The sequence below is a fragment of the Eptesicus fuscus genome, chromosome 5 (assembly GCF_027574615.1).
Source record: "Eptesicus fuscus isolate TK198812 chromosome 5, DD_ASM_mEF_20220401, whole genome shotgun sequence".
NCBI lineage: Eukaryota > Metazoa > Chordata > Mammalia > Chiroptera > Vespertilionidae > Eptesicus > Eptesicus fuscus.
This window is the reverse complement of record NC_072477.1, coordinates 69,812,857-69,840,537: the sequence shown is the minus strand read 5'-3', so window position 1 is coordinate 69,840,537 and position 27,681 is coordinate 69,812,857. Positions and strand designations below refer to the sequence as shown.

The 27,681-nt window shown below is 42.1% G+C and overlaps 1 protein-coding gene and 1 long non-coding RNA gene across 3 annotated transcripts in view; one reads left to right on the top strand and one right to left on the bottom strand.

Annotated features, from left to right (window-relative positions):
• Positions 1 to 103: 103 nt before the first annotated feature.
• The window catches only part of MEIS2 (Meis homeobox 2), a 204,170-nt gene continuing 176,592 nt past the window's right edge, over positions 104 to 27,681 (bottom strand). The window contains exons 10-13 of one of the 2 annotated variants that reach the window (XM_054716373.1): positions 5,716 to 5,774; positions 4,222 to 4,332; positions 3,785 to 3,880; positions 1,447 to 1,531 (exon numbers count right to left, since the gene is read on the bottom strand). In XM_054716373.1, the coding sequence (XP_054572348.1) occupies positions 3,822 to 3,880; positions 4,222 to 4,332; positions 5,716 to 5,774 (229 nt within the window). In that variant the 3' untranslated portion in view covers positions 1,447 to 1,531; positions 3,785 to 3,821. Of the gene's footprint in view, positions 1,532 to 3,784; positions 3,881 to 4,221; positions 4,333 to 5,715; positions 5,775 to 27,681 lie in introns of both variants that reach the window. The other variant, XM_054716372.1, reaches the window with a different exon arrangement.
• LOC129149162 (uncharacterized) lies at positions 23,968 to 25,389 on the top strand. The gene is made up of 3 exons (XR_008556146.1): positions 23,968 to 24,049; positions 24,709 to 24,760; positions 24,913 to 25,389. It is a non-coding gene; the product is annotated as an uncharacterized LOC129149162 (long non-coding RNA).

Sequence of the window (27,681 nt, the reverse complement as noted above, 5' to 3'; positions counted from 1 at the left end):
AACTTCTCGTGATAAAACCACCACCTACTCTGAACACCATATACAGTAGGCATTGCACCACCTTGCCTTAAAACTATGAAAAACACAAAAGCCTAACAAAAAATCAAAAATGAAATATTTATTACCGCATTTTGTGACTTAACACCTTTTTTTTTTTTAACATAACGTCACAGTCCTCATACAAGTATTTTAATGTAAATTTGACAAAGCTTAAAGGTAACAGCATTTTCTTCTAGTGAGGAACACGTGCTGAGAAAAGAAGAATTCATGGACATACAATACCAATTCCACAGCAGATCTGATACTAGCAAAAACATTCTTTTTTTTTCAATTGAGGTAAACACATAGAATATCTAACATGAAACAATTAATAGACCGAACTCTGTACGAAGTTTGTTACAGTATTCTCTTGCTCTTTTTTTCTTTTATCCCCCAAGCTTTGAGTTTCCGATCAAGTCCTAGTTGTGGTGCTATGACCATTAACTTTTTTCTGTTGAGGAAAGCTGCCCAACTTAAGATTGTTTTGTCCACAGCCAAGGCTTCGAACTCCCGGAAGAAGCTCCTGCTTTGTCTTGAAATCTTCATGGGCAAGCTCTTTGAAGAAGAGTCCCCCAAAATAAGAAGAAGAATTGGCTTATGAAGCACAAACTATAAAGATCTGTTTGAAACTAAAGGACACATTTCTGGAGAAACAAAGGCCGGGCATGAAAACACATTCTTGAAGCTGGAGTCCGAGGGATGAGGTTCAGCCACACGTTCACCGTGGTCTCAGCGTGGTTCTTTGCTCATTGGCCCAACAGGTTTAAAATATACCACAGTCTCTCTTGGATAGTGAATTCACCGATGAACCAAAAACAGTCATTCTTTTGGGAACAACACACATAGTGTGGAAAACAAGGATATATTTATTTTCTCTTCTAAAACTATTTGAGGCAACATAACGGAGTGATCAACAGAAATGTACAAGTTTAACTTAGTTCCTATGTTTATACTACAGTAGTTATAACTCTCGGAGTCTTTTTTTCCAGAGGATCTTTACATGGACAGAATGGTCTCAGTGAGCCCATGATTTCACATTTGTGTTCTTGTCTCGTTGGTCCTCTGTTGCTTGATGAAAAATGACAAAAGTAAAAAATAATCACAGCTGTCTGGAATTTCATATTAAGTGTCAACATCTGGTCAAAGTTCAGAAAGTCTTAAAATAGTTTTTGCGTGTGTTTCCTTCTCCCTTGAGTTCCCTTCTACTATTGGGCATGAATGTCCATGACCTGTCCGCCAACACTGGGATCTACAGAATTTAACATTGTGGGACTCTGTGCTGACATAGTCATTCCAGGGTGGGTAGGGGGTCCTCCGTGCATCATCATGGCAGGGTGGTGGGGATGGCTTGGCAAATATGAATGCATTGGGGGTCCATGTCTTAATTGAGTAGGGTGTGGGGTCATTTGGGGAGGAGTGTAACTTGGCTGTGCCATACTCATTCCCATAGGACCACCCTGAGACACGTAGTCCCCTGGCATGCTCTGCAAACCTGAAAAGAGAGAGGGAAAAAGAAAGCAGGTCAAATTCCTAAACATTTTTTATACTTTACCCATCAAAGATGAAAAGAAAAAAAAAAAAAAACAACAGACACTGCAAATCTTATATCTAAATTTAGCTGCAGATTCTTGCCAATGTTTGCAGACATTCAAATTGTAGTTTGCATTTAATTTCATCGCACAGCAGTATAATGCAACACAACAGAACTAAATATTTAATGCAACTAAATGTCATAAAGTGGAACTGTTTTTCAAAATGGTATTCAGTACATTTCTTTGATAAATGCAATAAGAGTATGAATTCTAAGTCGAGTTTTATCTGTTAACTGTTGATATATCATTTATTTTCCTTTGTTGCATTTATAGATATGAACAAAAATTACAGATATTAAAATAAAATTGACACCTTATCATATCTATATTTCTTCATGAAATATTTATTACACAAAACATTATGGCATATTCATTTTGAAGGGATGGGCTTTTATGTATATTTAAAATGAAGCCCTTTTTTGAATTAGAGGCATTCTTATGGCAGTACACCCAAGAGATTGGAAAGGTCAAAGGTAAGAAGTCAGTGTAAGGTCATATGACATGCCCAGTAGTTTATGTCTGGAAATTCCAAAAAAAAATAATGCCTTGATATTAGGAATAAAATAGAACACGTCTAGAAATTCTTAATCAAGATTTGAAGTTGTGAGTTAAAATGTTGGGAAGTCAGCAGTTGAAGGATTCTGATTTCTCTTGCAAGTTACCTGTTTACTGGATTAAGGTTCTATCATATTTATTGTTGCCCATCCCCAGAGCTAAAAGGACAGCTTTATTCACCTCTGTTTAACCTCCAGTACATACAGTTGAAAAACTGAACAGATGTTTTTGACACTGTAAGCTGGTAATCTAAAGGCTTATACGTGGCAGTCATTTTGTTAAGTAGATCTGCAGTCCATTATTAGCAGAAGTGGCAAAACCATCTAAAGACAATAACACAGCCTGCATAGTCCCAGCTCTCTGTTTATTCTACCACAGCAGCCTGCTCAATGGATGATGATAATTAAGTACCAAATATACCATATTGTGTGGCTGCATAATCAAATCAAGAGAGGATAATATTCTTCTGTATTAAGCTATTAATGTAATTGGTCATGAAGCATAAAATATGTTATGTAATTAAATAGGCTAGAAGTTATATGGCCTATATTAAGAATTATCCAAGCTGAGCAAATGTTTTCTCTATAGCTGTTTTAGGGAACATTGCTTTCTACATTTTTGACTGCATTAGTAAAGGAAGAAAGGAAGGAAATTGGCTTCATCAATGGCGCGCCATGGTGACCCCCTGAGATCTCATATAAAATGTTGGCCTCTATTTACATATAGAGGATGATTTAATCAAGGTGCGTGTTGTTATATTCGGCCTCATTAAACAAGGAAGTTTCGATGTTTTATGAATTTTTTTATGCTCTGGTGTCTTCAGCAAAGGATATATCTTGTTGGCAGACTCTGAATTTTTTTCAGATGTCAAAAACACTTGAAGCTTTAAAGTCTAATGGGTTTCTTAATCCAACTGCAGCCATTCAGCCTCAGTGAAAAATCCATTCCTTCATATTCAGTTGCTCCTAAATGTCTTTCCCTTTAAATTTATTGACTGACTTTCCTGTCTTTCTGTCTCATGTCGAAAGTCAGTAGGCACATGTAAAAAATAATCAAAACACACCGACTCCCTGGTGAAGAATCAATGGTGTCACTGCTGTCATATATCTAGACTAGGCATAATGAACTGCAGCATTTCATCTTTGCATATAAGATAATTTGGGCATCAATCGTATCCTGACAGATTTATGTCACTCAAAGGACAGTTCTACTTTTCCTTTTTTTTTTTTTTTTATCGCTTCATTGAAGCCTGCTTAATTTCTCTCAGTCAACTGGTGCCCCCCAGATGTTATTTTTATTCTTAAATGTCCAATATCTGCCTGATGTCTGTGTTTGTGCACTAAGGGGCCTCAGTAAATAGGCTAAGAGGCAGTCCCCCTGCTTAAAGCACACACAGGCTTGTCAGTTGGCCTTTTCAAAAGTGTGTAACGGTGTCATCTGTGCCTTCACAGACGGTGATATATATTTAAAAACAGGTCCTTAGTTTGGAAAGGCATGCAGTTATGGGCAAGGAAAAATAAAAACGGGGGCAAATCATAAAAAATAAAATGAAGTCCCTGCAGTGATAGTGAAGACAGATCGCACCCGACTGTACTTACTTCCCCCTGGCTTTGCGATTGCTTTACATGGTGAAGGTTACATGTAGTGCCATTGCCCATCCATGCCCATATTCATGCCCATTCCACTCATAGGTCCTAGAAAGGAGATAAAATCCGAGAAGAGGCCGGAAAATCAGCAATAATTGATGGTGAAAAACTAGGAGGAAACTCAGATTCCTTCTCACTTTTGCCTTGGTTTAAAAAAAAAAAAGAAAAAGAAAAAGGATGTGTAGGGGGCAAAGTAAATGATACTGTGGTAAACTCTTTACTTTAAAAAAGAGGATTTTTTCCCCCACCCAAGATAAAGAAAGCAGGCAGAGCAGGCAGCAGGCAAATGTTAAACCCACCACGAGAGTGGGAGAGCAGAGTGGAGGAAGAGGCTGGTGGCGGAGGCGCCCCTTCCCAGGGAAGCCCAGAGGAGGGACCCCCAGACCTACCTGCGGGCCGGATTCCCATGTGTTGCTGACCATCCAACACAAAGCTCCCCATGGGCTGACCTTCTGGACTATATGCTGCTCCTTGGCTCACTGAAGGATCAAGAAGAAAACCTGATTGTGGTCATTCGAGGACACAGAGGAGAAAGAAGAAAAGACATACCAAACAATCAGCAATTGTTCCCTGAAACGTTACAGCAACAAGGTGGTTGGCGCTCTAAAAAGGGGGTGTGATCTACAGGTGCATTTCTACGGCTGCGCTAAGGTGGGTGAGTAGCTTTAATAACCGTTCTGGAGAAAAGACTTCACCTGCCAGTTTAACAGGTGGGTCCTCCTCTTTACTTATCTCTCAATTAGGGGAAGTAGGATAGGGCTGGTTAGGGTATCCAATATATAAACACCATATTTTCCGGTATCTCAACATGCTATTTAGTAAGATTTTGTGATTCTGCCACCTTTGGTGGCTATAAAAATTTTTCACATCACCCACAAACATTTGAAATTCAAGCACAATTTTACAAGGTCAAACAGACTGAATTGAACGTTTCTTTTTTCTTTCTTTCTTTCTTTTTTTTTTTTTACCCATACTAAAGAAAATGTAAACATAGTAAATGTAATATTTCAATTATTTTTCATTCTTCTCCAACAAGCCCCTGGCCTCCACTGGTGGAAGGACTGAGGTGTTACTGGGGAAATGGTGCCAAAGGAAATAAATTGTCTTAAATTCTTTAAACTGAGGCCACAGTTTAAATCTCCGTCAAGTTTGACACCCTTGTTAGTGACAACAGTCATCACCATATGGAAATCGTTTTTTCCTACAGACCTCCTTACAGGGCCCCACAACTCAGTACACTATTTCAAATGCCGAGGAGTTCACAGGTATGGCTCTGCCAGTACCTTATAATAATTGCTCCAGAGAATCTGAGAGATGCTGTGAGAAAAACTCACACGTACTTTAGTGGCATGGATGTGAAGCATTTCAAACAAAGGTAATAATCTTCTAATAAAAACATAATGCTGGCAATGCAGACTTCAGGCTTTGATAGGATATTATGAATAGTCAAAGCCAATGAATGGATACAATGCGTTTAACGGGGGATGCTCCAGGAGTGAAAGCAACATGTACACCAAGGGATTGTGGGTAACAAGAAAATGAGAGTGTGCTAATGATTGGATGCAGACAAGCAATGAGTCATTCAGAGCTCACAGTCAAACAAACTGCTTGTGGCACTAATGCTTGTGCCCAATTACCAATTCAGAAGGAAAAGAAAAAGCAGTTTCAGTAGAGTCAGGGTGGGAAATCTCCAATTAGCGCCAATTAGTGAAGTTGCTTCCTAGAATGGAATTCTGGGGACAGTAAAAAAAAAAAAAAAAAAAAAAACTCTCCCAGAATGCCTGATGGAAGCACTTATTTACCAGGTGATGAAACTCCTGACATATAAGTTGGTGCGGGTTTGTGCCTGTGGGATGTGAATATAGATACTAGCTGGAACTTGCCTGCTCGATTTGACTGGTCAATCATTGGCTGTACTATTCTTCTTCTGGCGTTAATAAACCTGAAATAAAACAGAGAGACCGGTCATCAGATGCAATGTCTGTGCTCCGTGAACACCTCGGCACCAGCACTGCGGGGAATATGATCCAGTCGGACATCTACTGAAAACGGTCGTTTTCATTCAAAGGCAATTTTCTCTTTCCCTGTTCAAAAAACAGTTGACTGGCTCATCTCTCCCGTCCTCTTATAACCAGCTGGAGGCTGGCTGGCTAAAATGGCACAGGCAGGGAAACGTGTACTCCCTGAGAAAGCCTCTCTTCCTTTGCAATTGTGCTCCTGCTTCGTGAACAGGTCGGTATCTGGTTAAAGTTCGCAGGCTGGGAGATTTCCCCTTCCCCTGCCGTCCCCAGCGCGGGGAGACCCAGCTTCCCCCTTGCAGCTGGTCATAAAGGGAGACCAGGCTCTGGCACTCTGCTTTCACAAGGTATTGTTAGGTCAGCAAAGCCATCAATTAGGCTGTCTGAAGTTTTATCACCAACGCAGCAGTAATAAGTGCTGGCCAGAAAGACTTCTGCTCTCCGGCAACTCCTGCAGTTTAAGCCTGTAAAGTTAGGGGTCATTTAGAGGTCAGTGCCAGCTGGGGGCGGCCTTTCCAGTCTAAGCGGGGACACCCAGGGCAGGGATAAGGTAACTGCCAACCATAAACCCAGCCACCTTTCAACCCACTAGAAAGGCAGAGCCTCAGGTACACATGGTTGATATTAGAGCCCAAGAAACGTTTTCAAATCAGGTGGTGGCTGAATCACAGGAATGTGGAGGAGCAGTTATTTCGTCGAGAAGCCTGGATCTAATTTTGTTGGAAATCCAAAAATAAGTGCCTACTTCATGTTACTTTAATGTTTAATAATGCCCATCAAATATTCATGTACAAAGAGAGTAAGATGATAAGAAATCTCCTTTATTTCTCTAAATTTAATAAAAACAAAACAATTTCCCACCATTTGTGAGTTACCCTTGTCCCTGCGCATTTAATGATGAGCATTCCCCACACATCTGAGCTGATGCACAGGATTCATCGGCTGTGCATTTTGGGGGTGCTTGAAGGGAGGGGGGGATGCCTAGCATTTAGCTAGCTGTCCCTTAAAAAGATACTCATGTATAACATTTCCCAATATTTCCAGTGTCAAATCTTTAGTGCACGGGGACTTAATGATTAATGGGTCTGCATGGGGCCACAGGCAGGAACTGAAAACTCGTTCTTTGAAATTAGCCAAAAAAAAAAAAAAAATGTCTAGTGCGTGTTGGCAGCTTCGCGTTCGCGTTCCTACGGAGATGAAGTCCCTTCTGAAGGCCAGCAGCCCACACTCTCTCAGGCCTCCTGTGAGCACTCCAGTGGGAATACAATTAGGCCGGAGAAGAATAGCTGCAAGGAAACCAAAGGAGTCTTTTGCATATGGTGTTTGTTTGCAAAACAATGAACTTCTTTATTACTTAAGAGAGTATGGAGCTCAGTTGTCAGAAACGTTACACCCCCGCAGGTTTGGGGAAGAAGGTGGCAGGCTGGGAGGGGTGAAAACAAAAGGGAAGTCCTCACTGCGCATTTCTTCCCACCTGGCACCAGGCATGTTGCTCAGCTAGATCACAGAGCCTTCCAGAAATACCCCTCCAATCCGAAGAGGAACTTAATTACCCACTCTTTCCTCACTGTTTTTACTGGGACCAAGGAGGTCTGCCCCGAGATTTCCACTCCCAGGAGCTCTTTTTATCAGCTCAGGTTAGGACCCAGTGCGGTGCTCGGGAGCGGGGCAAACCTTTCCTCTCCTCCTTGAAGTTTCTAATGGAGGACACACATGGCAGGGGTTTCACCTCGTTTTATGGGCTACTAATCCTGGTTTTGTTTTTTCCTATAGGCCAACTCTTTAGGTAAAACGAATTGCTATTTTTTCCCTTTTTAATTTCACCCTTTTGCTCTTTTATTATTTACATCTGGAGGTTGTTCCCTTATTTATGTCTTTCTCTCCAGTTCCCCCAAACACTCCCTTACTCACAGAGCTGCAAGGCATCATGGTTCTTAGTTCTCAGCAGGAGAACTCCACACTGTCTTCAAACAAATAATTACAGGGAAGGTTAGAGGTTCACGCAAAGGTCATTTCTTTGGATACTCGTCAGAATGTTTACATTAGTAAAAACGGGGTCCTCTCAAAAGGTTGTTCCATGGGGGCCACACGACAATGCCAGACATTAAAAAAGCATTCTGCGTGCTAGCAGGTCTTTATAGAAGCGCTGAACTTGGAAATGCCACTCCAGTATTCCATTTTCAACTAGTTACCATGGTGTGGGCCGATGTTCACTAGCAGTTATGGCGATGGCCTTTCTTTGTCCAGCTCTTCTCAACAAATAGGCAGAGAAGCCTCTGAAGGTTTTCACCAGATCCTTTTACAAAGGGTTGTAGAGATTTTTGCTTTTTTTCACTTGGGCTCCATTTGGCCTCTCTGAATTTTTGTTCTCAAACAATGTTTTTAATCCATCGTGCTGCATCTTGCCAGATTCATAACTCTACCACATTCTTTTAAATCACACAGAATTTTAAAAACATATGGGCCCCAATTTTTCAGAAATCTCTTAGTGTACAACTCCTGCCAATTGTCAACTCCCCTGATCTTGGGATGTCTTATAAACGTCATAGATGTTATTATTAAAATTAATTAATGGGTTGTCCGTATGAACATTTTAACAGTAAGAAATGAAATTACCCCACTTTACCAATGATCCGTAGGCCACTCTTAAAAAACACATCAATGCACATACAAAATGGAACAATTTAATTATAGATTAAAAACAAAATTAGGACTAATTTTTTTCTTTAATATCAATGTGATGAAATTCCCAAATGTAGTCTTCTGCAAAATTATAGGACCTGAATTTTTTTCCAAGTTTTCTGATCTATATTTTAAAATGAATGTATTTAGTGCTCAAGCAGTAATCAGAATATATCAACTTTTGATTATACTCAGATTTTAAAAAGCCTAAGTTGAAAATCAACTGATCTTCAATCTTTCAAGGTCCAAGCTCCATTCATATGGAAAAATACAACTCAATGGTTCAAAGACAGAAGACAAGATGTCTTAAAAAGGCTCAAAAGGTTTCTTGAATATTAAATGGGTCTTACAAAATAACATTTTGATGAGTTAAGTGTAAATGAATCAGACACATATGGATTAAGTTATCCTAGAATTTCACACGGGTTTAAAAAATAAGGGGAAAAGAGGGTCTTGGCAAAAACATTTTGGACTTTGCCAAACCCAAAACATTTGAAAAATTGCTGAAGACATCCAACTAACCAACATGCAGCAAGCTGCACCCAACTTTAATGAAAACCCCCAAAGTTATTTCCAATCCAAAGAGTGTTAGGTTTTTCATCTGTATCTGATATAAAAAAAAAAAATTTCTAAGTCATAATGTCATCCCAGAATGATTTTGAAGTTGAGGACATATAATATACTCCTCTATTGGTACAAACAATTTAACCCAAAATTACCAAGTCTTCTTAGATATTAAATAGCTCTTAAAAACATGCTGAGGTTTGTGCAACTTGCGTGTAAAACGTGCCGAATATGATAAATGCCATAAATAAAATGTGCTAGTAAGTCTAGTGACTTATCCAGATTTCACTTAGAAAAAAATTTCATTAGCCACATTGTGACTTTTTTTAAGGGCGAGAGATAATTCCATTAGTGACTCCTTAGGGAATGAGTACCCTAAAGTGCACTAGTTCCATTGATTTGTATTGAACACGAAGTTCGTATCCAGGCTCACACAAAGGCTCTGAGAGTACCTACGAATACCATCGACTTTCTAAGTTTTACTAAAACAGAAAATGCAATAGTTTGTGGGACCCTTAAAAAGAATACACTAAGACTGTTAGGTTAAAAATAACTTAATTATAGAAATACATTCAATGACTTTCCAAGAATCACAGGGCCTTTTTGAGTCAACTTAGAGAGATGAAAAAAGAATATTTTTTAAAAGAATAAACCCAAGATAGAAAAATATTGTTAAAATCTCATCTTGTTGTCTTGCTGGAGAGATATCTCCTAGAGACCCCCCCCCCCCCATCCCACCTTAACAACCCTCCTCCCACCCACCGCAAAGCCAAACTTTTCAGCTTCGCATACTTTTCTGCAACTGAAATCTCACCATCTTGATTTTTCTTTTAAAGGCTTTTCACTCCAAAGCCTGTTTCAGATTGACAGAAGTAGGCTTAGGTGTCAATCCTGATTGTTGGTTGATTTCTTTTCTTTTCTTTCTTTCTTTCTTTCTTTCTTTCTTTCTTTCTTTCTTTCTTTCTTTCTTTCTTTCTTTCTTTCTTTTTCCTCCCTTCTTTTTAAATGGTTGATAAATCCCTTTTTTCTGGTTCACTAACTTCATGCCACACCTGGTAACCAACTCCTTTAGGCAGCATTCCTTATGTTAGAAAGTGAGGCCTCCATGGAGTCACCTGGAAATCAGCCAGCCCTGAACACTGAGGAGGAAGCAAGACTCCTGGAATTGAAGCTTTTGCGTGGATTGGTCTGGTCTATGAAGGGGGCTGGCTTGTGGAAGAGGGATCAGATCAGCTTGGAGGAGGTATTGTAGGCAGCGTGGGACTGGGGACCTGTTAAAAAAATGGAAAATCTCTACTTCCCCACCTTCCCCAGCCACAGGACTCCTCAGGGAAGGTGCTTATTCACAGAATTTGCTACTCCTTGGTGCTGAAACAATGAAGCCTCAACCAAGCCAGTTATCAAGTTTCTTTCTTTCTTTTTTTTTCTTTCTTACTTTGAAAAAAACAAGCAAACAAAAACAAAAAACCAGCTAGTCTTTTTCTGTGCTGTGTTATGGTCAAGAGTGGGGAAGGTGGAGGTGGGTGGGTGGGAAGAGATCAACCAAAGAACTTGTATGCATATATGCATGACCCATGGACACAGACAATAGTGTGGTGAAGGCCTGGGGCGGGAGCTAGAAGGGGTCAAAGGGGAAAGGAAGGGGACATATGTAATACTTTCAATAATAATGATTTTAAAAAAGTGTGGGGTTTTCTCAGTAAGATACATTAAAATGATTAAATCAATGTATTAAGCAGGTTTACCTTTGACCATGTACTCTGGCACACAAATGATTGAATCTTGTTGCAAACATAAATTTTTCACTGGTGGCCAGACAGTAGGTATTTTCTCGCAGACAACAGTGAGCACAGTAAGGTAAATGAAATTCATGGGCTACTTAGGGACGTATTCATGGTTCATAACTAATTTCCATGAGCTACAGCTTAATTTATAACTTGATAGATACCAGATTTGTCCACAACTCGAAAGACAAATGAACTAATACTCATACATTTACAATATGAAAACATGATATTAATCTGGAATCACAAACCTTTTGTAGCTTTATGAATATGCCTTGAGTACTGAGTGTCCATGTTGACATAAAAGGCTCTGGGCAAAATGATCAAGCAGGTACTGGTTATCTTTAGTGACCTTCTACAGTGTTCTTTCAAAATTCTTTCTCGTATCTTATTTTTCCCTGAAGTTACACAGGCTCACCTAGGTGCTTTACCCCACTTGAGTAAAGCTTTCCCAGTTACTATTTCATATTCCAGACTTCTCCAAAGAGCAAAGTGATGAAGAGCATAGACTCATATTCTCTGTCCTTTTCTGGCTGTGTGACCGTGGGCAAGTCTACTTAACCTTCAAATCCTTGGTTTGTTTTCTATCTATAAATTGGGGCAATAGTTGGGCCCAAATTATTCTGAGGATTAAAGGAAGTGTTATATGTAAAATCCTTGGCACAGTGCCTGGCACATAGAAAGAGCTCATTGAATGTTAGCTTATACTCAAAATGCACTCAGCCCATATCCTATCCTAAAGAGCTCTGTTCTGTTATAGGTAATAATTAAGACTAGGTGACCTGGCCTGTGTGGCTCAGTTGGTTGGGCGGCATCCTGTGCACCTGAAGGTAGTTGGTTCGATTCCCAGTTAGAGCATGTGCCCAGGTTGCAGGTTCTGTCCCAGACTATACGGGAGGCAATTAATGTTTCTATCTCACTACAGTATTTCTCTCCCTTCCTCTCTCTCAAGTAAAAATGTCCTATATAATAAAAGCCTAATATGCAAATCGACCGAATGGCAGAATGACTAGTGGGGGGGGCGGGGGCGGGACTGGCAAGCGGGCAGCACCAGGCCAGCCAAGGCGGGTGCCAGTGGGCAGAGGGAGGGGATGGTGATCCGGAAGGGGGGGGCGTGGCAACCAGCGGCAGCAGAGGGGTGATTGGAGGGTGGGGCTGGCTGCTCGCTGGCCGGCACCATTCACCAATCGGCCTACAGGTCGCCTCCCGCAGAGGGAGGCCAAACTCAGCCGTCAGTCAGAAATCCCCCAAGGGCTCCCGGACTGCAAGAGGGCACAGGCTGGGCTGAGGGACACCACCCCCCCTCCCCCCGCCCAACACGAGTGCACGAATTTTCGTGCAACGGGCCTCTAGTGTGTGTGTGTGTATCTCACAGTCTTTAATAAAAAAACTAGGTGGGTGGCTCTTAAACCAATCCATGCTGAGTTGATAAAGGGTAATAATGTGTTGTACCCCAACAGGTAGCATGTGTCCACCTGGCAGGGTCTTTCCAGAGATCCCAGGCAATCTGAATGTATAATGCCACCGTGGGGATGATTTCAGACACTGGAGCAGGCATCTGCTAGGGGGCTAGGCAGTACGGCAAGCTCCTGGAATCACACAGTCTCTTAATGGTTCTCTGGATCTCCATGGACCAGCCACTCCAACCTCACCCTGATCTTGTTAGAACTGCAGAAATACTGTAGTCCCTACCCTGGCGCTGCTGAATCTGAATCGCATTTTAAAAGACCCCCAAGTGATCTATGCACATTTATGCTTTAAGGTCCTGCTCTAGATCACATACCAAACAGATGACCTAGTACTTTGCCTAGGAATAGAAAGTTGCAAAGATCAAGTTTTACCCATGAACCTTAGCTACGAAAATGCACGCATTATTCTCTTTGGTTATCTTGGATCTAAACAGTCTTTTAATCACTTGCTTTGGGCAACAAACAATTTGTAATAATTTAATTCATTTAATTCCATCTGTACCTCCTAAGGAAAAGTTGGGCCAATAACATGTTTTTATCAAAACTGTTACCTCTCAGGAATGGATAGGAGGAAGATGGAAGAGTTTCCTTTTTATTTTATGTAATTTGTGCTGTTTGAGTTTTAATAATAAGTATGATTATTTTTATAATTTAAAAAATTTTAAAGATGACCTGGAGAATTTGGCATCTTATTTGAGTAATGTTTATATGGCCAATAGTAGACTTTTTAATAAGGGCATTAGAGAAATTTCCTCTAAGACAGAAAACTACCTTTAATTTCCTTTACAATACTGAGCAACAAAACCCACTATTCTCTAAGTATAATCACACCTGATGACATGTAACACAACGTCCCAGCGGGTTGTGATGTTGAAGCACTGCTCCCCTTACAGAATTGCCATCAGATTATTCATATGTGGCTATTTATCATGCACTGTAAAAGTAATCTTTCAAAGCTACTTGAAAGTAGGGGAGGAGAAAACACACAAACTTCCTTAGGTATTCATATCTAGGATCTATCCTCTTAAAGATAAAATACTAAGTCAATAGACATAAGCTGTAGTATATTACCTCATCCTGTACATGATTTATTGCAGATGGAAATCAACTCGAAAATGAATTACTTTGAAAGTTTTACTCCTGACATTAAAATTCCAGATCTTTATACCTACACCCCTTAGAGTGCTTCTGAAAACAACTCTTTGCAGACACGGAAGATGCATCTACAACTTTATTCAACTCTCTCAGCCTAAAAAGCAGGAGTAATCGTTTTCGAAATTACCAACACCCACTGCCTGCTCATTCACCTGAACGCTATAGCCTGACTGGGCTTTGAAAAATCAACCAGTCACCTATCATCAGTGAAGTACATTTTAGCCAGTTCTCATTATGTTCTTAGCCATTTATTAATTCAAGCTAAGAGGAGAAGATCCTGACAAATCTAGTATCTTTTTAGCTCTTATGATCACCTTTGATTGAAGTATTAATTTTCTATCCCACTTCTCAGTGGAAACCACCTCAGCATTAACTTGCCAAAAATGCACCAAGCTGTTTAGCGATTGTGTATCAGACATGTTTGAGGAGATCAAGGTGCACTCACATGCCCTGTGCTATGGATCTCTCTCTGATTAGCTTGTCATCTGCTCGGAAGAAGATGTAGGCTGATTCTCCCATACAGTCTAGCGGGCCAGCTGTTAGCTGCCTGTCAAGCCCTCAAGTGGACAAGTAGTCCAGGAGCAAAAATGTCACTCCTTTGATCTGGCGAGGAGCAGCTGCTGATTTATAGAGTAGGACTTTGTTCTTCCGTTCTATTTTACTTTCTTTCCTAAGGCAGAACCACAAAATCCAGGAGAAAAAAAAAAAGTGCCGTTCCCAGCAACATCAACAAGCTCTGACAACTGCAACAGGGTTTTTCTTGGCCCTAACAAAGCTCTCAGGCATCTCCTTTGACGCTCACCTTTCCCCCCTCCCCAACACCCCCCCGCCCCCCCGCACACACACACACAGCATTTTTTGCAGTGCGGTAGTTATTGTTTAATTCAGCTTCTGTAAATGGAATGGACTGTGGCCAGCAAGCCTGGGGCATAAACACACCTGTATGAAAGGAGCCTTATTGTAGCAACCATCTACAAGCAGGCTCGCATGAACCACACGTTCCTGGGTTCAGAAAGAATGCTCCATTTTTCTTGACAGCAAATTTTACCCTAAGTGAGTTTCTATTTTTAATGCCACCAACCTATGGTGACCACATTTGAACTGTTTCCTCTCCAGAGGCATCCCACTTTTTAAATCAAAGAGAAAAAAGGATTAGATTCTTTTCATCTGTGAGCAAACAGATCCATCAAAAATGTTTATCCACTGTCTATAATATCAATCAGTAAGTGCTGAATTAAACAGCCAGAAAGGCTTTAGCAAATGCAATATCAAAGATGCCATAATGTTGATTTCATTACCACCGATTTATACTGACATCAGCTTCCCTGAGCAATATATAAGAGAAAAAAAAAACCAACAACAAAATCTAAGTAAGCCATATGCACTGTCTTGTTAAGAATTGAAATGATTTCAACCACATGATCCTGTTCTCAATGAATAAATCTGTCAGGACAGAGATGCCCTGTCAGCCAAGTGGAGCATGAAACAATGTGGCCTTAAGATAAACTGTGAGAAGTCATCAGCCATATGTATACACATGCATGCATGCATGCATGTACACACACAAACATACATATATACAGACACATGTGCGTATGTGCACATCTATGTACATACGTGTACACACACACACCAGATGATCAACTTTGCCAGAGATTAACCCTTGGCTAAGTTTTCTGTGCAGTGATTGAGAGGAAGAGTAAGAAAAAGTTATCAACTCTAGGATATTTAGACATATCACACATAGGTCAGACAGGAACTTTATGGGTGCTGGGAATGCTGAAAGCAAGAGAGAAAAGAGTTGCTAAAAATCCTTGCTTCCACTCCATCAGACCATGTTCTAGCGTTTGCTCCCTTCTTCCCTTTCACACTTTCCCAGGGGAAGAGAGGTTGTTCTCAGCCTTAATTCTTGCTTTAGCTTCTGTCCCCCTTTAGTCAGTCAGAAGTTAGTAAGCACCCACCTCCTCTCCATTCAGAGGATTGTACGAGCAGATGCTTTCTCGGGGGAGGGGGGGTGCACAGCCCAGTGAGAGACTGGGTTCCGGAGGGGACAGAATGAGCAGTAGGCAGGGAAAGAAGAGTGTAGAGAAGCAGTGATTATGGAAGGCTTATTTTCATCCTTTTCAGTCCAAAAAATCAGAATAAATGATTTTTAAAGTTCATAGTAATCTGTGCATATAAGTCTTCACATCCTACACTTGGCAAAAGATAAGTTTAACAACAAAAATTTGATAAGAGAAGACATAATAAGAAATTATACACAATACATAAATATATAATTATATGACTCTCTCTTATATATATATATATATATTAAAGTACATACATATATATTAAAATGTTGCCAAGGCAGTCTATGCTTTTACAGATTTTCACTCTTACACCCACTGAAACAAATTAAAAATCCCAATTGGAGAATACATAATAATTATAAAACAACAGAGTCCACACTCAGTAAATAAATGTGATCGGGTCAATGAAAGAAGTCAGGTGGAGGCTCATCACCAATTCTTGGAGGAGGAACCCGAACCAGATTGAAAGAGCACAGGTTGCTGGGAAGGATGGACGTAAGGGATGGCACATGTGAAGACACCAGGGCCCACTTTCACAAGGGAGGGTGAAGAAGCCGCGTTCAGACTGGCTTCTGGTGTGGGTCTGGAAAACATGGCTACGGTTAATAGACAAGTTGGTGGAGGTGCCCCCCGCCCCGCCCCCCCCCCCCCCCCCCGCTGTATGGAGATATACCTGATATTTAATGCTGTGGAAGTTTAAAGTATTCAACATGTTGATTTGATACTTATTTTGCAAAATGATTGCTACTGTCACATTAGCTAAAACCTCTATCATGTCATCCAATTACAGTCCTTTCTTGTGATGGAAACCTTTAAGATCTACTCTCTTAGCAACTTTCAAGTATATAATACTCTGATGCAGGTTCCCGAGTGACAAACTGAACCCCTAAGGTTCCTGAATGGTGACATGATACAATAAAACATGGTGCTGAGGAAGGTCTATTCCAAGAGCCACCTATAGGACGAACAGATGAGAAGGTAGAAGGCTCTTACCTAATCCAAGCAGAAGAGGGGAAGGAGATGAGCCCTCATGAAGATGGCAGAAATGAAAAGGTGGGGCATTTGGCTTGGAGAACGGCTGGTGAATTGTGCTTAGACCACAAAGAAGAAACACAAATGTAAAATGTATAACTGAGGATACACCTGAGCATCTATGTGTGGTACGTTACAGTATACAGTGGATGGAAACTGACACTGACAAGGAATTTCTATTTAGGAGAGGAAAATAATTTTCCAAATATTTCCTTTGCATTGACAGTGGGACTTCCAGGCCGAGAAGCTGTACAGGCCACTCAAGAGATAGTACAAGAGAAGAGGGAAAGGTTAGAAAGAAGTGACTTTAACTGCAAAACCCTCTAATATCATCAAAACTCCAAAGCTAGATGACTATTCCAGAGCTGTGGCAACAATTATAATAAACTGCTTGGCTACTTCCAAAAACAATTACTTCCTCCTCATACAGCTTCCGGCTTTTACAGAGACCTCCATCCAACAATGGCTGGTCATGTCAATTCTCAGTGAAAGTCTCTGTGATCATGGTCTTATTTCTATCTGCTCCAGTTGGCTTTCTCTTTTACTTCTGAGATAATATGTCTGACTAGATGTAGAGGCTGATGATAACATACCTGCTATTCTGGAAATGGCTACACTAAAAATTGGGTTCCACTCCATACTTAACAATGAGATGTATTCCGTAGTTTCAAAACTGGATATAGGAAAATATATACAGGAGATGGTGTGTTTTAAGCAACATCACACAATCCAGAGTGGGTTTTTCTCTGGGCAGTGACAACTAATTTAGAAGAGAACTGATAGGACCGACTATTCCATTTTAAAGGGACTCCATTAAGTGTGATGGCTTCCAAATTGTGTCCTCCTTTCAAAACATATTTTTCTTTTTAAATGGGCTTTTAAGGTGAAAAATATGGCACTTCCCCCAAAATGGTGTGGAAACAAATGGTTCTCAAGTCTCTATTCTTCAACTCAGGCCAAACCTCCCCAAGGCCAGCCATCTGAAGCCACGAGGTGTTTGGCAGGAAGGGGTGTGCATGCGAATGTCCCGGAGGCCCTTTCATTTGTCCGTGGGGCTCCTTTTTCTCAAGCAGCAGGGGAGGCTCAGAAGCCCAGCTCGGCATGCCGCAGTGTTTGCACGCCCGCTCTGATCCCTCTTCCCGTCCTCCTGCTGGCTTAAAAGGAAGGACGTGGCAGAGGCCACATGCAGATGGTGGCAACCTTCTCGGGACCCTTTCTCCATACCACGGCTCTCTCTAAAGGGTAGCCTGGTCTCTTGTTCGCTGGAGAGGCTGAGATTTTAGCACTTTTAAAGGGAACCATACGTGAGAAATCTCCTAGGTGTTAAACGTTAGAGTGGCTTCAACCCAAAATATGACAAAATGAGATTAAAACACGGAAAGTCAAGTAATATTAAGAAAAAGATCCAACAAACAAAATATCATACATATGCATTTATATCATAGTCTTTCTATTTAAACCAAATGTTATTTAACCGGATTTTATTGGCATCTAGTCTAGGTGCCGGGGGCGGGGGGGGGGGGTGGTAGAATGAGAGATCTAAAAAATTTTAAAGTCATTTTAAGTAAACTATAGTTCTAAGAGCAATGCATCTAACAAAAATCTTTTAAAAATATTATTATAACATATCCCATTATGTCAAGAAGCAAAACAGAAAATCTATTCGTGGACCTATGACTTAATGTCCTCACATTTACGATGTTCAGACTTCCAATACCAAATTCCAAATAAAATTTCCTGACTGCCTTTTCTTAATATCAAATGAAACCTCTTTTCCTTTGATTTGACAGCCAGGTAGCATCTGTACCTTCTCCAGAGATGTTATATGCAGTCTTTCCAATGTGACGGAATTACTACCTACAAAATTTTTAGCATCATCCCGTAATCATAAAAGATATAAAATATATCTTTATAAATCACAAGAGACTTAGTGAGCCAGCAGTTACGCCACAACTGCTTCAGAGGGTTAGTTAGTGCATTTCCCCCCCAACTTGCAGAGGAATAAAGACATCAACTTTCGACTCTGACATTCCGCATGAAGCTAAAAGCTCCAACAGACAAAGAAGCAAACACACTGTACTGCAATTTGGAAAAAAAAATTTAGAGCAGATTCATATTTCCCATCTATCAGAATTAAGTGGTTTAACTTAAGCATTAGAAATAGAAATGATGGCATATTTAAATTATCTTCATTTTCACAGTCCAGATAAAGTAACATCATCATCTACCAACAAATAATTTAAGTTAGAACTTAGTTTAACTGCCTCAGATTCTTACCTTGGAGACAAGTAATGTACCCATAAACAAAAAAGTGCCTGGTCGGCGTGGCTCAGGGGTTGAGTGTCGACCTATGAACCAGAAGGTCACGATTCAAGCCCTGGCTGGGGCGCATGCCTGGCTTGCGGGGCTCGATCCCCAGTGTGGGGCATGCAGGAGGCAGCCGATCAGTGATTCTCTCTCATCATTGATGTTTCTATATCTCTCTCCCTCACCCTTCCTCTCTGAAATCAATTAAAATATTTAAAAACAAACAGGCGATTGATAAGTATAAAGTTAATATGCTAACATACTAGGAACACACTATTCCTTCTGGCTGGGATGGCTTTTCTCCCATGGCCACTTGGTCAATACACCCTTCAAAATTCTTATCCGCTCTCACTTCTTTGAGGGAACTTCCCTGGCCGCACCGTCTGAGGAAGAAGCACTTCCTCAGTCATTAGCACTAGGGTAACACACCCATCACAGCGTTCATTCAACACCGTGGTCACAATGTACTAGTATTTGTCTAGCTTCCCACCAGCGAGCCTTCGAGAGCAGGGACCATATCTTAATTCTCTGTTACTGAGATTGTGTCCAGCTTCTAGTACATCCGCAGCTAAAGGTTTGGTGAAGAAAAACCTGAATGAGTGGATGAAAATAGGGTTCCCTGTCTTGGAAATAACGTGGGATTGAGAACAGAAGAGCTCATAGGAATCTTCTTTTCCTTATTTTGCAAGCGGCATAGCTGAATCCCTGATGAAATGATTGTCTCTAGAATCAGGCAGAGCCAAGCTGGAATATAACTCTGGCCTCCTGGCTCTGGTCTGTTTATGTTTGCAGTTAGACACAACTGAAGATACAGACCAAAGTTTCAAGGTCTGAGTCCATCTGGGCATTAGAGACACCAGGCAAATCCTAGGTGCCAGGTGAAGGAAGAGAGGGACTTGACTTAGGAGAAAAGTGGGCATCAGACTTTCCTAGGCTGGGAACAGGTGCTGAGTTACACTGGGGCATGGTAAGTCCAGTAGGCCAAAGAGGAGAGAGCAAGCTGAGAGTGATGGGAACTGAGTATATAGTTTATTAATACAATGAAGCATTATGGGGTGTGTGTGTGTGTGTGTGTGTGTGTGTGTGTGGTGTGTGTGTCGGGACAGAGAAATAGTGAGTAGGAAGTAAAGGAGGAAAATTTGTGAGATGCAGACAGAAAAGGAGAATAGAAAACTTGCTTTAAATATTTTTTCTCATGTCTTTCTAAGGAAGGTTTTCTCAAATTGTGCCCTGAGGGACACTGTTGTCACTGGGGTAGTAGGTGAAAAACGTAGGGGAATAACATGCAGGGAAGCACACTGAAGGTGCTTGCTTTGCTGCCAGGTATGCCCCAGCCTTTACCAGGCTAACCTGTGTCAGGAACCTCAAAGAAGGAGCAACGGGATAAGTCAGTTCCTAACCCTAGTTGTTAAGACTTTGGGGGGCACTAGAGTTCCAAGGATTTGAAAAATGAAGCGGCACTAATTTTTTAACCCAAATTGTATTTTTAAGCCGTTTATCAACTTGAAATAGGATTTCCATCTTCAAATCTGCCCCATTCAGACTCAGAAACGGGAAGCATTTGTAGGGCTCTTGTTTTAGATCTCACCTGTTCATAACGCCACCTCCCACGATTACTATAAAACCTGGCTACTCCATAGCCCTTTGACACCAAAAATGTTTGCTGGCTCAATGTTCTCTCCAACGTGTCTATCTCAAAGGTAATTTGATCACCAGAGAACGATTTTAGGCTGGGATGTTTTCTCTAATCTTTCCTTTTTCTCACTTTCTCATATTCTCCCACTCAACAAAACATTTTTAAAAAACTATCATTGGGTCATTTGCTATGTATGCTTAAAATTTCTGCTTCAGAATGCGGCTTAGAAACTGAAGACTCCTCTTAAACGTAAGATAATTTTTTGTAACACCTTCTGCATTTTTTATTAATCAGAACTGTGACTGGGCTGCGGCCATCTAAGTTAAACATGTCTATTACAGGTGTTAGACATATGTGTATGGAGGGAGGGAGAGAGAGAGAGAGAGAGAGAGAGAGAGAGGAAGGAGGAGGAGGAGATGGACAGGATTTAAGGGGAAAAAGAAGAGAGAAGGGAAAGAAAGGAAAAGAGGAAGCGCTCTTGGCTAAAGTACGTCAATGCACATCAAATGCTCCTTCCTCCCCTCCCCCATCTCCTTTCTTGGTGACGGAGTGTACAAGTGCACCATGAGCTTTTACTTGTAACTGTGTTAAACCCCACCTGCCTGCCCCCTGAGCCCCGCCGTCCGGGGCTGTGGCCAGCCTGCGCAGGGCCGGGTGCTCTAAGGGACGCTGTCATTCAGGCCAGCAGCAGTGATTCACTCCAGGAGGCAAAAATGACTCAATTGTTGGGCTTATTCACTCCAGGGAGCAGAGCTAGTCTATCATTACCACGGAGTGCAAACACCCTGAGCTCTGTTTTGGCCCCCTTACAATTACTATTTGCTGTGAAGGATTGGCAAAGCAATTCTTAAAATGATGGGGGTGAAAGTCAGGCGAGTGCCATTATGGGCTTTTCCTTCCGTTTCAGCAGAAGCGAGCAGGACGGCCTCGTCGGAGCCTGACCCACTTCTTTAACCTCTTGTTCCCTTCGCTGCATTCACCTACGCTCACTGGCCGTGTAAGCCCGAGGGGAGCCAAGAACCTCACGACCAAAGCATGGTTCTGTTTTTGCGGGTAACCTCTCCTTGGGTGGAAATTAAACCCCAATAGAAATACATCTCAGGTCCACACAGAACCGAGGAGGAACGCCCCAAACCAAATGCCCAACCACAGCCCCGCAAAGACCACGGCAGCCAGGGAGAGGTCGGCTAAATGATACGCCGGCGGAACTATTTGAAAAACCAAATAAATCTAATTAAATAAGTTACAAAATTATTTCCCTGTCTCTTATCCACTCCCCTCGGTTCATACCCACGACGCACTGATGCTGCATAATTGCGCTCAGGATGCTCAGCTCCGAGCCGTAATGAGCTGCCTGTGCACAAAGGCAGCGAAAGCGGTTTCCCCACAGAGTGATCTTCTCAATTATTTATACTTGCAACACTTTCACATAATGGCAGTTTTAAAATCAAACAAACAAAGCAAAGCGTACAATAAAGGGAGGAAACAAGAAGGTGTGGGGACCTTTCCCTCTCCGTTTTGAACACCAGCAGAGAGAGGCAGGCCATGGAGTGTCAGCCGAACTCTGTGGCAGGAGAAGTCCGAGGCCTTGCGACCAGGTGACATCAGAGCCTTTGCCGGGGCCACCTTGGTGAGGGATCAAACAAGCTCCATACCTGCCTGGCTTTACCCTGTCGTACCCAGATGTATAAAGGGAGGCAAACTTTATTTTTTCCTTTTGCAAGTTTGCCTTGGAAAATTCCTAACTAGACGACTTGATGCCCCATCCTACTCCTAGGGGGGAAAAAGGGTGCTAAGCTGTCAAAATGATGTCAGTGGAACCAGGAAGTGGCCGTGCGTGGCCAGTTGTCCCCCAGGCTGGGGAGGGGCTGCCACGGTCTGAGGGACTTGTTTCCACTGTCCACACCTGCCTCTGCTCCATCACCTACAACCTTATATACAAAAGGGGCGACGGTGCTTTGTAGCTACACTCTGTGGGGATAGACAAAATAAAACAAAAAGGCAGCATTATATCCCAAAGGCACCTCTAATATTTAACGTTGGGGTCTGTTGCGTCAGCCGTGTGCTGCTACCACCAGCTCTGACGTCCTCGGCCCCTGGCACCTCGCTCGGTGGCCTGCTCAGGCAGCTGCTCAGTCAGCGCTAGCTCCGTGGTTGTTCCAAGTTCATCCATCCACAGCTGTGGTTGAGGAGCTTATATTTTAAGAAATTTAAAATGAACTTTACACCAGGTGCACATTGAGACCTGCACGAAATCTGCACTTCGTTTCAGATTCTCTATGAAAAAGTGCAGGTTCCGGCCTTTAGGACGTAGTTACTCGCTTTACCCAAAGAGTCATTCTCCGTTAAGTATGTCACCTATCTGCCACTCATAAATCTGTGACTGAAGATATTCATTCACAAGGCCAGGGAAACACTGCTTTTATATCACCTATTAGCCATTTCCAAATAACAAATGTTAAGCAACTATTTCTTTAAATTCCTGCAGGGGGAGTTTATAAAGACACAGGAAAAGAATAATAGACACCTCAAAATTTGTCTCTTACAGTATGCCTGCAGGCACACACATTAAATTTACACACACACACACATACACACACTTGCTTTTCATAAATGTACCTTGTGACTTGAGACATCTCCTGACCTGTCACCTGGTTAAAGAAAACAACACACAGACCCTTAAGGAGATTTCCCTCCTAAGCACACAGGTACTATTGTGAAAGGTCAGAAGGGAAAAAAATATCCCATGCTACAAGGAAACCAGACCATGACCCATAACCCACTGCGGACAGGCTGTAGGTGGGGTCATCAGAGTGAAGAAGTTGGGAGTAAGATGGGATCCACTGTCTTGTTTTACACACCCCCCCTCGCGCCTCCCCTCCCCCACCACAGGAATCGAACGAACTAAGTATCATATCGTGGCCACTTACTGATTCTTAAAGCTCTTCTTTGCCATCTAGAGCTAGGAATGGACCCCGTTTTGCTAGCTCCTCCCTTTCTTCCTGCCACTCTCACTTCCAAGATCAAAGGGCTTGGTGCTGTGATGGGCGCTGAGGGATTGTGGACCCAGTATAAAACCACACCCTGCTACTTGGCCTCCCAGCAGCCCTTGCTGCCTTCAGTACAAAAAGAATGATCTTTCTAAGTGTGTGCCTGTGTGGTTACAGACACGACAAAGGCGAACGGAGAAAGCCCGTGGTGGTAAGGAGATTAAAAACACATCCTTGCTGTTGGCAAAGAGAAACCTGAATGAACTTGGATGGGCTGCAAAGATGTCCTGCGATGTGCATAACGTATTTTTCAAACACACTGAGGCGATGACTAGGGCGTGATGAATCATTAGGGGAGAGATTTGCTCCATGTGAAGGTCTAGCAGACAGTTGGGTGGTTTCTGTCTTTTCAAATACGGGCCAGTGCCGAAGGGACATCTCAGATTCTGTGCATGGAGTCCAGTTCGCTGGAAAAGCGCTCCCTCTGGCAGTCAAAACTGATTTAAAGGTCAGTAGATTATGGGTGGAAGTGAGCTGGTTTGGAGAGTAAAACCAAAAGCTGACTGGGGCTGAGAAGGTGTGGCTTTGGTCCCTGTGAGGGCTCCAATGAGGGGAACAGAAGTTGCTAGCCGTGGCTTGAGGGCAGTAATATTATACGGCCCTCAATTCCCAAATGTGACAGATTCACAAGAAACCTTAACCTCTATTTTTTCCAGCTTTCCTCAACCACAGCAACAGACTCCTTCTTAGCAGACCAGCCAATTAACCAAGCATTTAAAAAAAAAAAACACCCACAAATCTATAGCAGTAGCTTTGCAGGACACAGAGAATCGTTGTTGTAATGAGTTGCAAAATAAGTTGAAACAGACTCTGGTTGATAAAATTAATTTTAAAAATAATCAGAAGAAATGACTCTTTCTTTTGGAGCAGCCCGTGTGTTTGCTTTCATGTTTTAGTTCGCAGCGACCTGGCCTTCAGCTTACCCTTGACTGGTGGCGGATCTGATAAGGGCTGGCACAGATACGCTGAGCCTGGTTTACAATTTGTTTTGCAACTTCCCTTCCCAGATACACATAATCCAAGTACAACTTCTTAAAAAAAAAAAAAAAAGCTGTGTTTACTTGTCCTGGGCTTAAGGATTTTTTTTTCTTCTTAATGTTCCCTCAGGATGCTGGCGTGCAACCTGGAAGAGGCTTGGATTTCAGCTCCAGTCTCCAAGGTATTCTACTGTTCGGCGGGGCCATGGCACTGCAAGGGAAGCTCTCTACCTTGCTGATTTAATTAATGGGATTCCTTTCATTATTACGGGGATTTAGTTTCTTCTTGCCTCTCCGTGTTTGGAAACACTGATTTATGTTTTATATTTTGAAGGGAAATTTATTGTCCTTTGACAGCTGAGGCTCAGCAAATCCCTGGCGCTGAAGGCACCCCGGGGAGCTGTCGCCGCTGCCCTGCCCACCTGTATGCTGTCCCCTTAAGGCCCCCCCAGAAGTGAGAAGAACCATCAGCTGTGCATCGCCCATCCCACACCTCCTCCCTCTGATAATTATGCCAGCAGGGGTTGGCCCGGTCCCATTTATGAATGGTGGTATTTGGAGGGGGGTCGGTAACTGCGAATCACCGATTCATTTGAGTGAAGCAAACCGTCCAGGAATCTTTGGACTGGATTTCACCTCTTGACTAAATGGAGCTCACTGAATTACGTGGTAGACGGTGCTGCACTTATTAGGATGATCGTGGCTGAACCCACATCAGGGCACATTTTCCTAAATACGAGTACACGTATACGGTCAATAAAAATGTTTGAAATTAGTGCTATAGAAAATTTGGCAGGGGTGGTTTCATGATGCTACCAGATTATCATTCCAACTCCAAAGTCCAACAAATTCTGACTTGGAGAAAAAGTAAAAAACATTTAATGAAAACTCTAGAAGACTTGTAGCAAATTTATATTTTAGGTGAAAAATGTCAGGTATCAGTTAAAGTCAATAATTTGATTGTAATCAACAATCTCCTTTTCTCAGAGGGCGTCATAATTCACCTCCATTCATCTTACTATAATTAACGTTTATTGCGCGAGGCCATAAACTGAGTGTATATATATATATATATATATATATATATATATGTCTCTTCTGATTTGATTCTCACAAAAATCTTCTGAAGTAGGTAATAGGATCAGCTTTCTCATTTGATGGCTGGGGAAACTGAGACTTAGCATATCCAATAATGCATATCCAACTGTTCGTGAGTGGCAAGGTGGGCCTGAGATCTGACTTCCTGTGTTCTGTGTGAATGTGTAGAATGGGCTCCACTTTTGCAGAGTACATCTATGACTGACCAGAAGGAGCCATGGGCTGAACTGACTTCCCAGGTCTCCACGTTGAACGCCCAGTCCCCAGGACTTCAGAATGTAACTGCATTTGAAGATTAGATCTTACAAGGGATAAGTTAAAATGAAGCCATTAAAGTAGGGCCCTGAGGCAATATGACTGGTGTCCTTCTGAGAAGAGGAAGAGGCACCGGGGTTGCAGGCCCACAGGGGAGAAAGCAGTGAGGACACAGAGCAGGCAGCCACGGGCAATCCAAGGAGAGGGACCTCTGAGGAGACCAAACCTGCCCACCCTTTGCTCTCAAACTTCCAGGCTCCATAAGGATTAGAAAATGAATTTCTATTGTTTAAGCCACCCAGGCTGTGGTATTTTGCTACAGCAGCCCCAGCAAACCGGTGCAGAAGGTAACACAGAAACAGGAGCCGGAGGAAAAGCAGAAGCCAAGCTTTAGATTCGAAAAGACGGTTACCTCCTCTCCCTGGCCTCTGGGGACACCCCGCCCTTGGTGGCGTTGGTTCCTGTCAACCTGGCATACACACTGTGTCTAGCCTTTATTTTCCAGAAAAAGTAAGCGAAAGTTTTAGAGTGGCAAATAGGGCTGCTAAGGCCACAGGGACAGAGTTAGGCGAAGGAAGCCGCTCTATGTGTGAGAACGGCAGTGTTATTCAGAGAAGGGACAAGGGAGAGGGCTGCTGAAACAGGTGGAGATAGTGTTCAGTTATTTGGAGGATCTGCCTGAACATAAGCCACACACACACACACACACACACACACACACACACACACACACACAGAAGCGCGTGCGCACAATTGGGAACTAAGACGTTAGGAATATTTCGGGTTGCTCTTACTGTCTAAGAGAGGTCTGCAGCTGAAACACCTCCTGGGAACCAGGGGACATCTTGATAACACTCTGATCACAAGCTTGCTTGGTTCTAAGAGAACCTTTATCTGATATTTCCCAGTGATGCAGGGAAATGGAGCCAATTTTTAGATCCAACCTATAAAACGGAGCCTTGGAAATGACTTGATTTATAGATCAGAACGTTTCACTTATTTAGATTCATAAGCCAATAGGTTCTAAGGAAGAACAAAGAATGAATACAGCCCTAGCTGGTGTGGCCCAGATGGTCAGAGCATTGTCTCGTGCACTTAAGGGTCTCAGGTTTGATTCCCGGTCAAGGAACATACCCAGGATGTGCGATCCATCCCTGGTTGGGCCATGTATGGGAGGCAACTAATAGATGTTTTCACATCAATGTTTCTCTTTCTCTCCCTCTCTCTTCTTCCACCTGAGAAATCAATCAATGAATAAAAAAAGAGTATGGAAAGTACATGCATGTAATACTACAGTGGTTAGCATTTTCAAAATATTTTAAGTCAAGAGATATAGGTACAGGAACATGGTCTGACTGGTGGAGAAAAAATACATTAAAACAAGCCTCACTCTGAACCTGGCTCAGCAGGTCCAAGCAAATTTTCTCATTCATCCATTGTGCAGGATTATATGAGAGTTGTACTTTCGAAATTTGAATTTTTATTCAGACCACCACAGGACCCCCAAATTCAGATCATAACTCTACCTTAGAAATTCAGACTTCTTAAATTTCCCCACAAAGGAAATTCTCAATAGATTTTTACTTTCAACCACACTCTAGGAAAATACCCGGGTAAAATGTTACCTGGGGCTACCAACTCATCATCGCCCTGAACATAACCTAAAAGGGCTTTGGGTCAATGAAATAAGGGAGCAAGAAAGACCTGAAGAAAATGAACACAATGGTGAGAAGCGCGTGCCATAGACTTG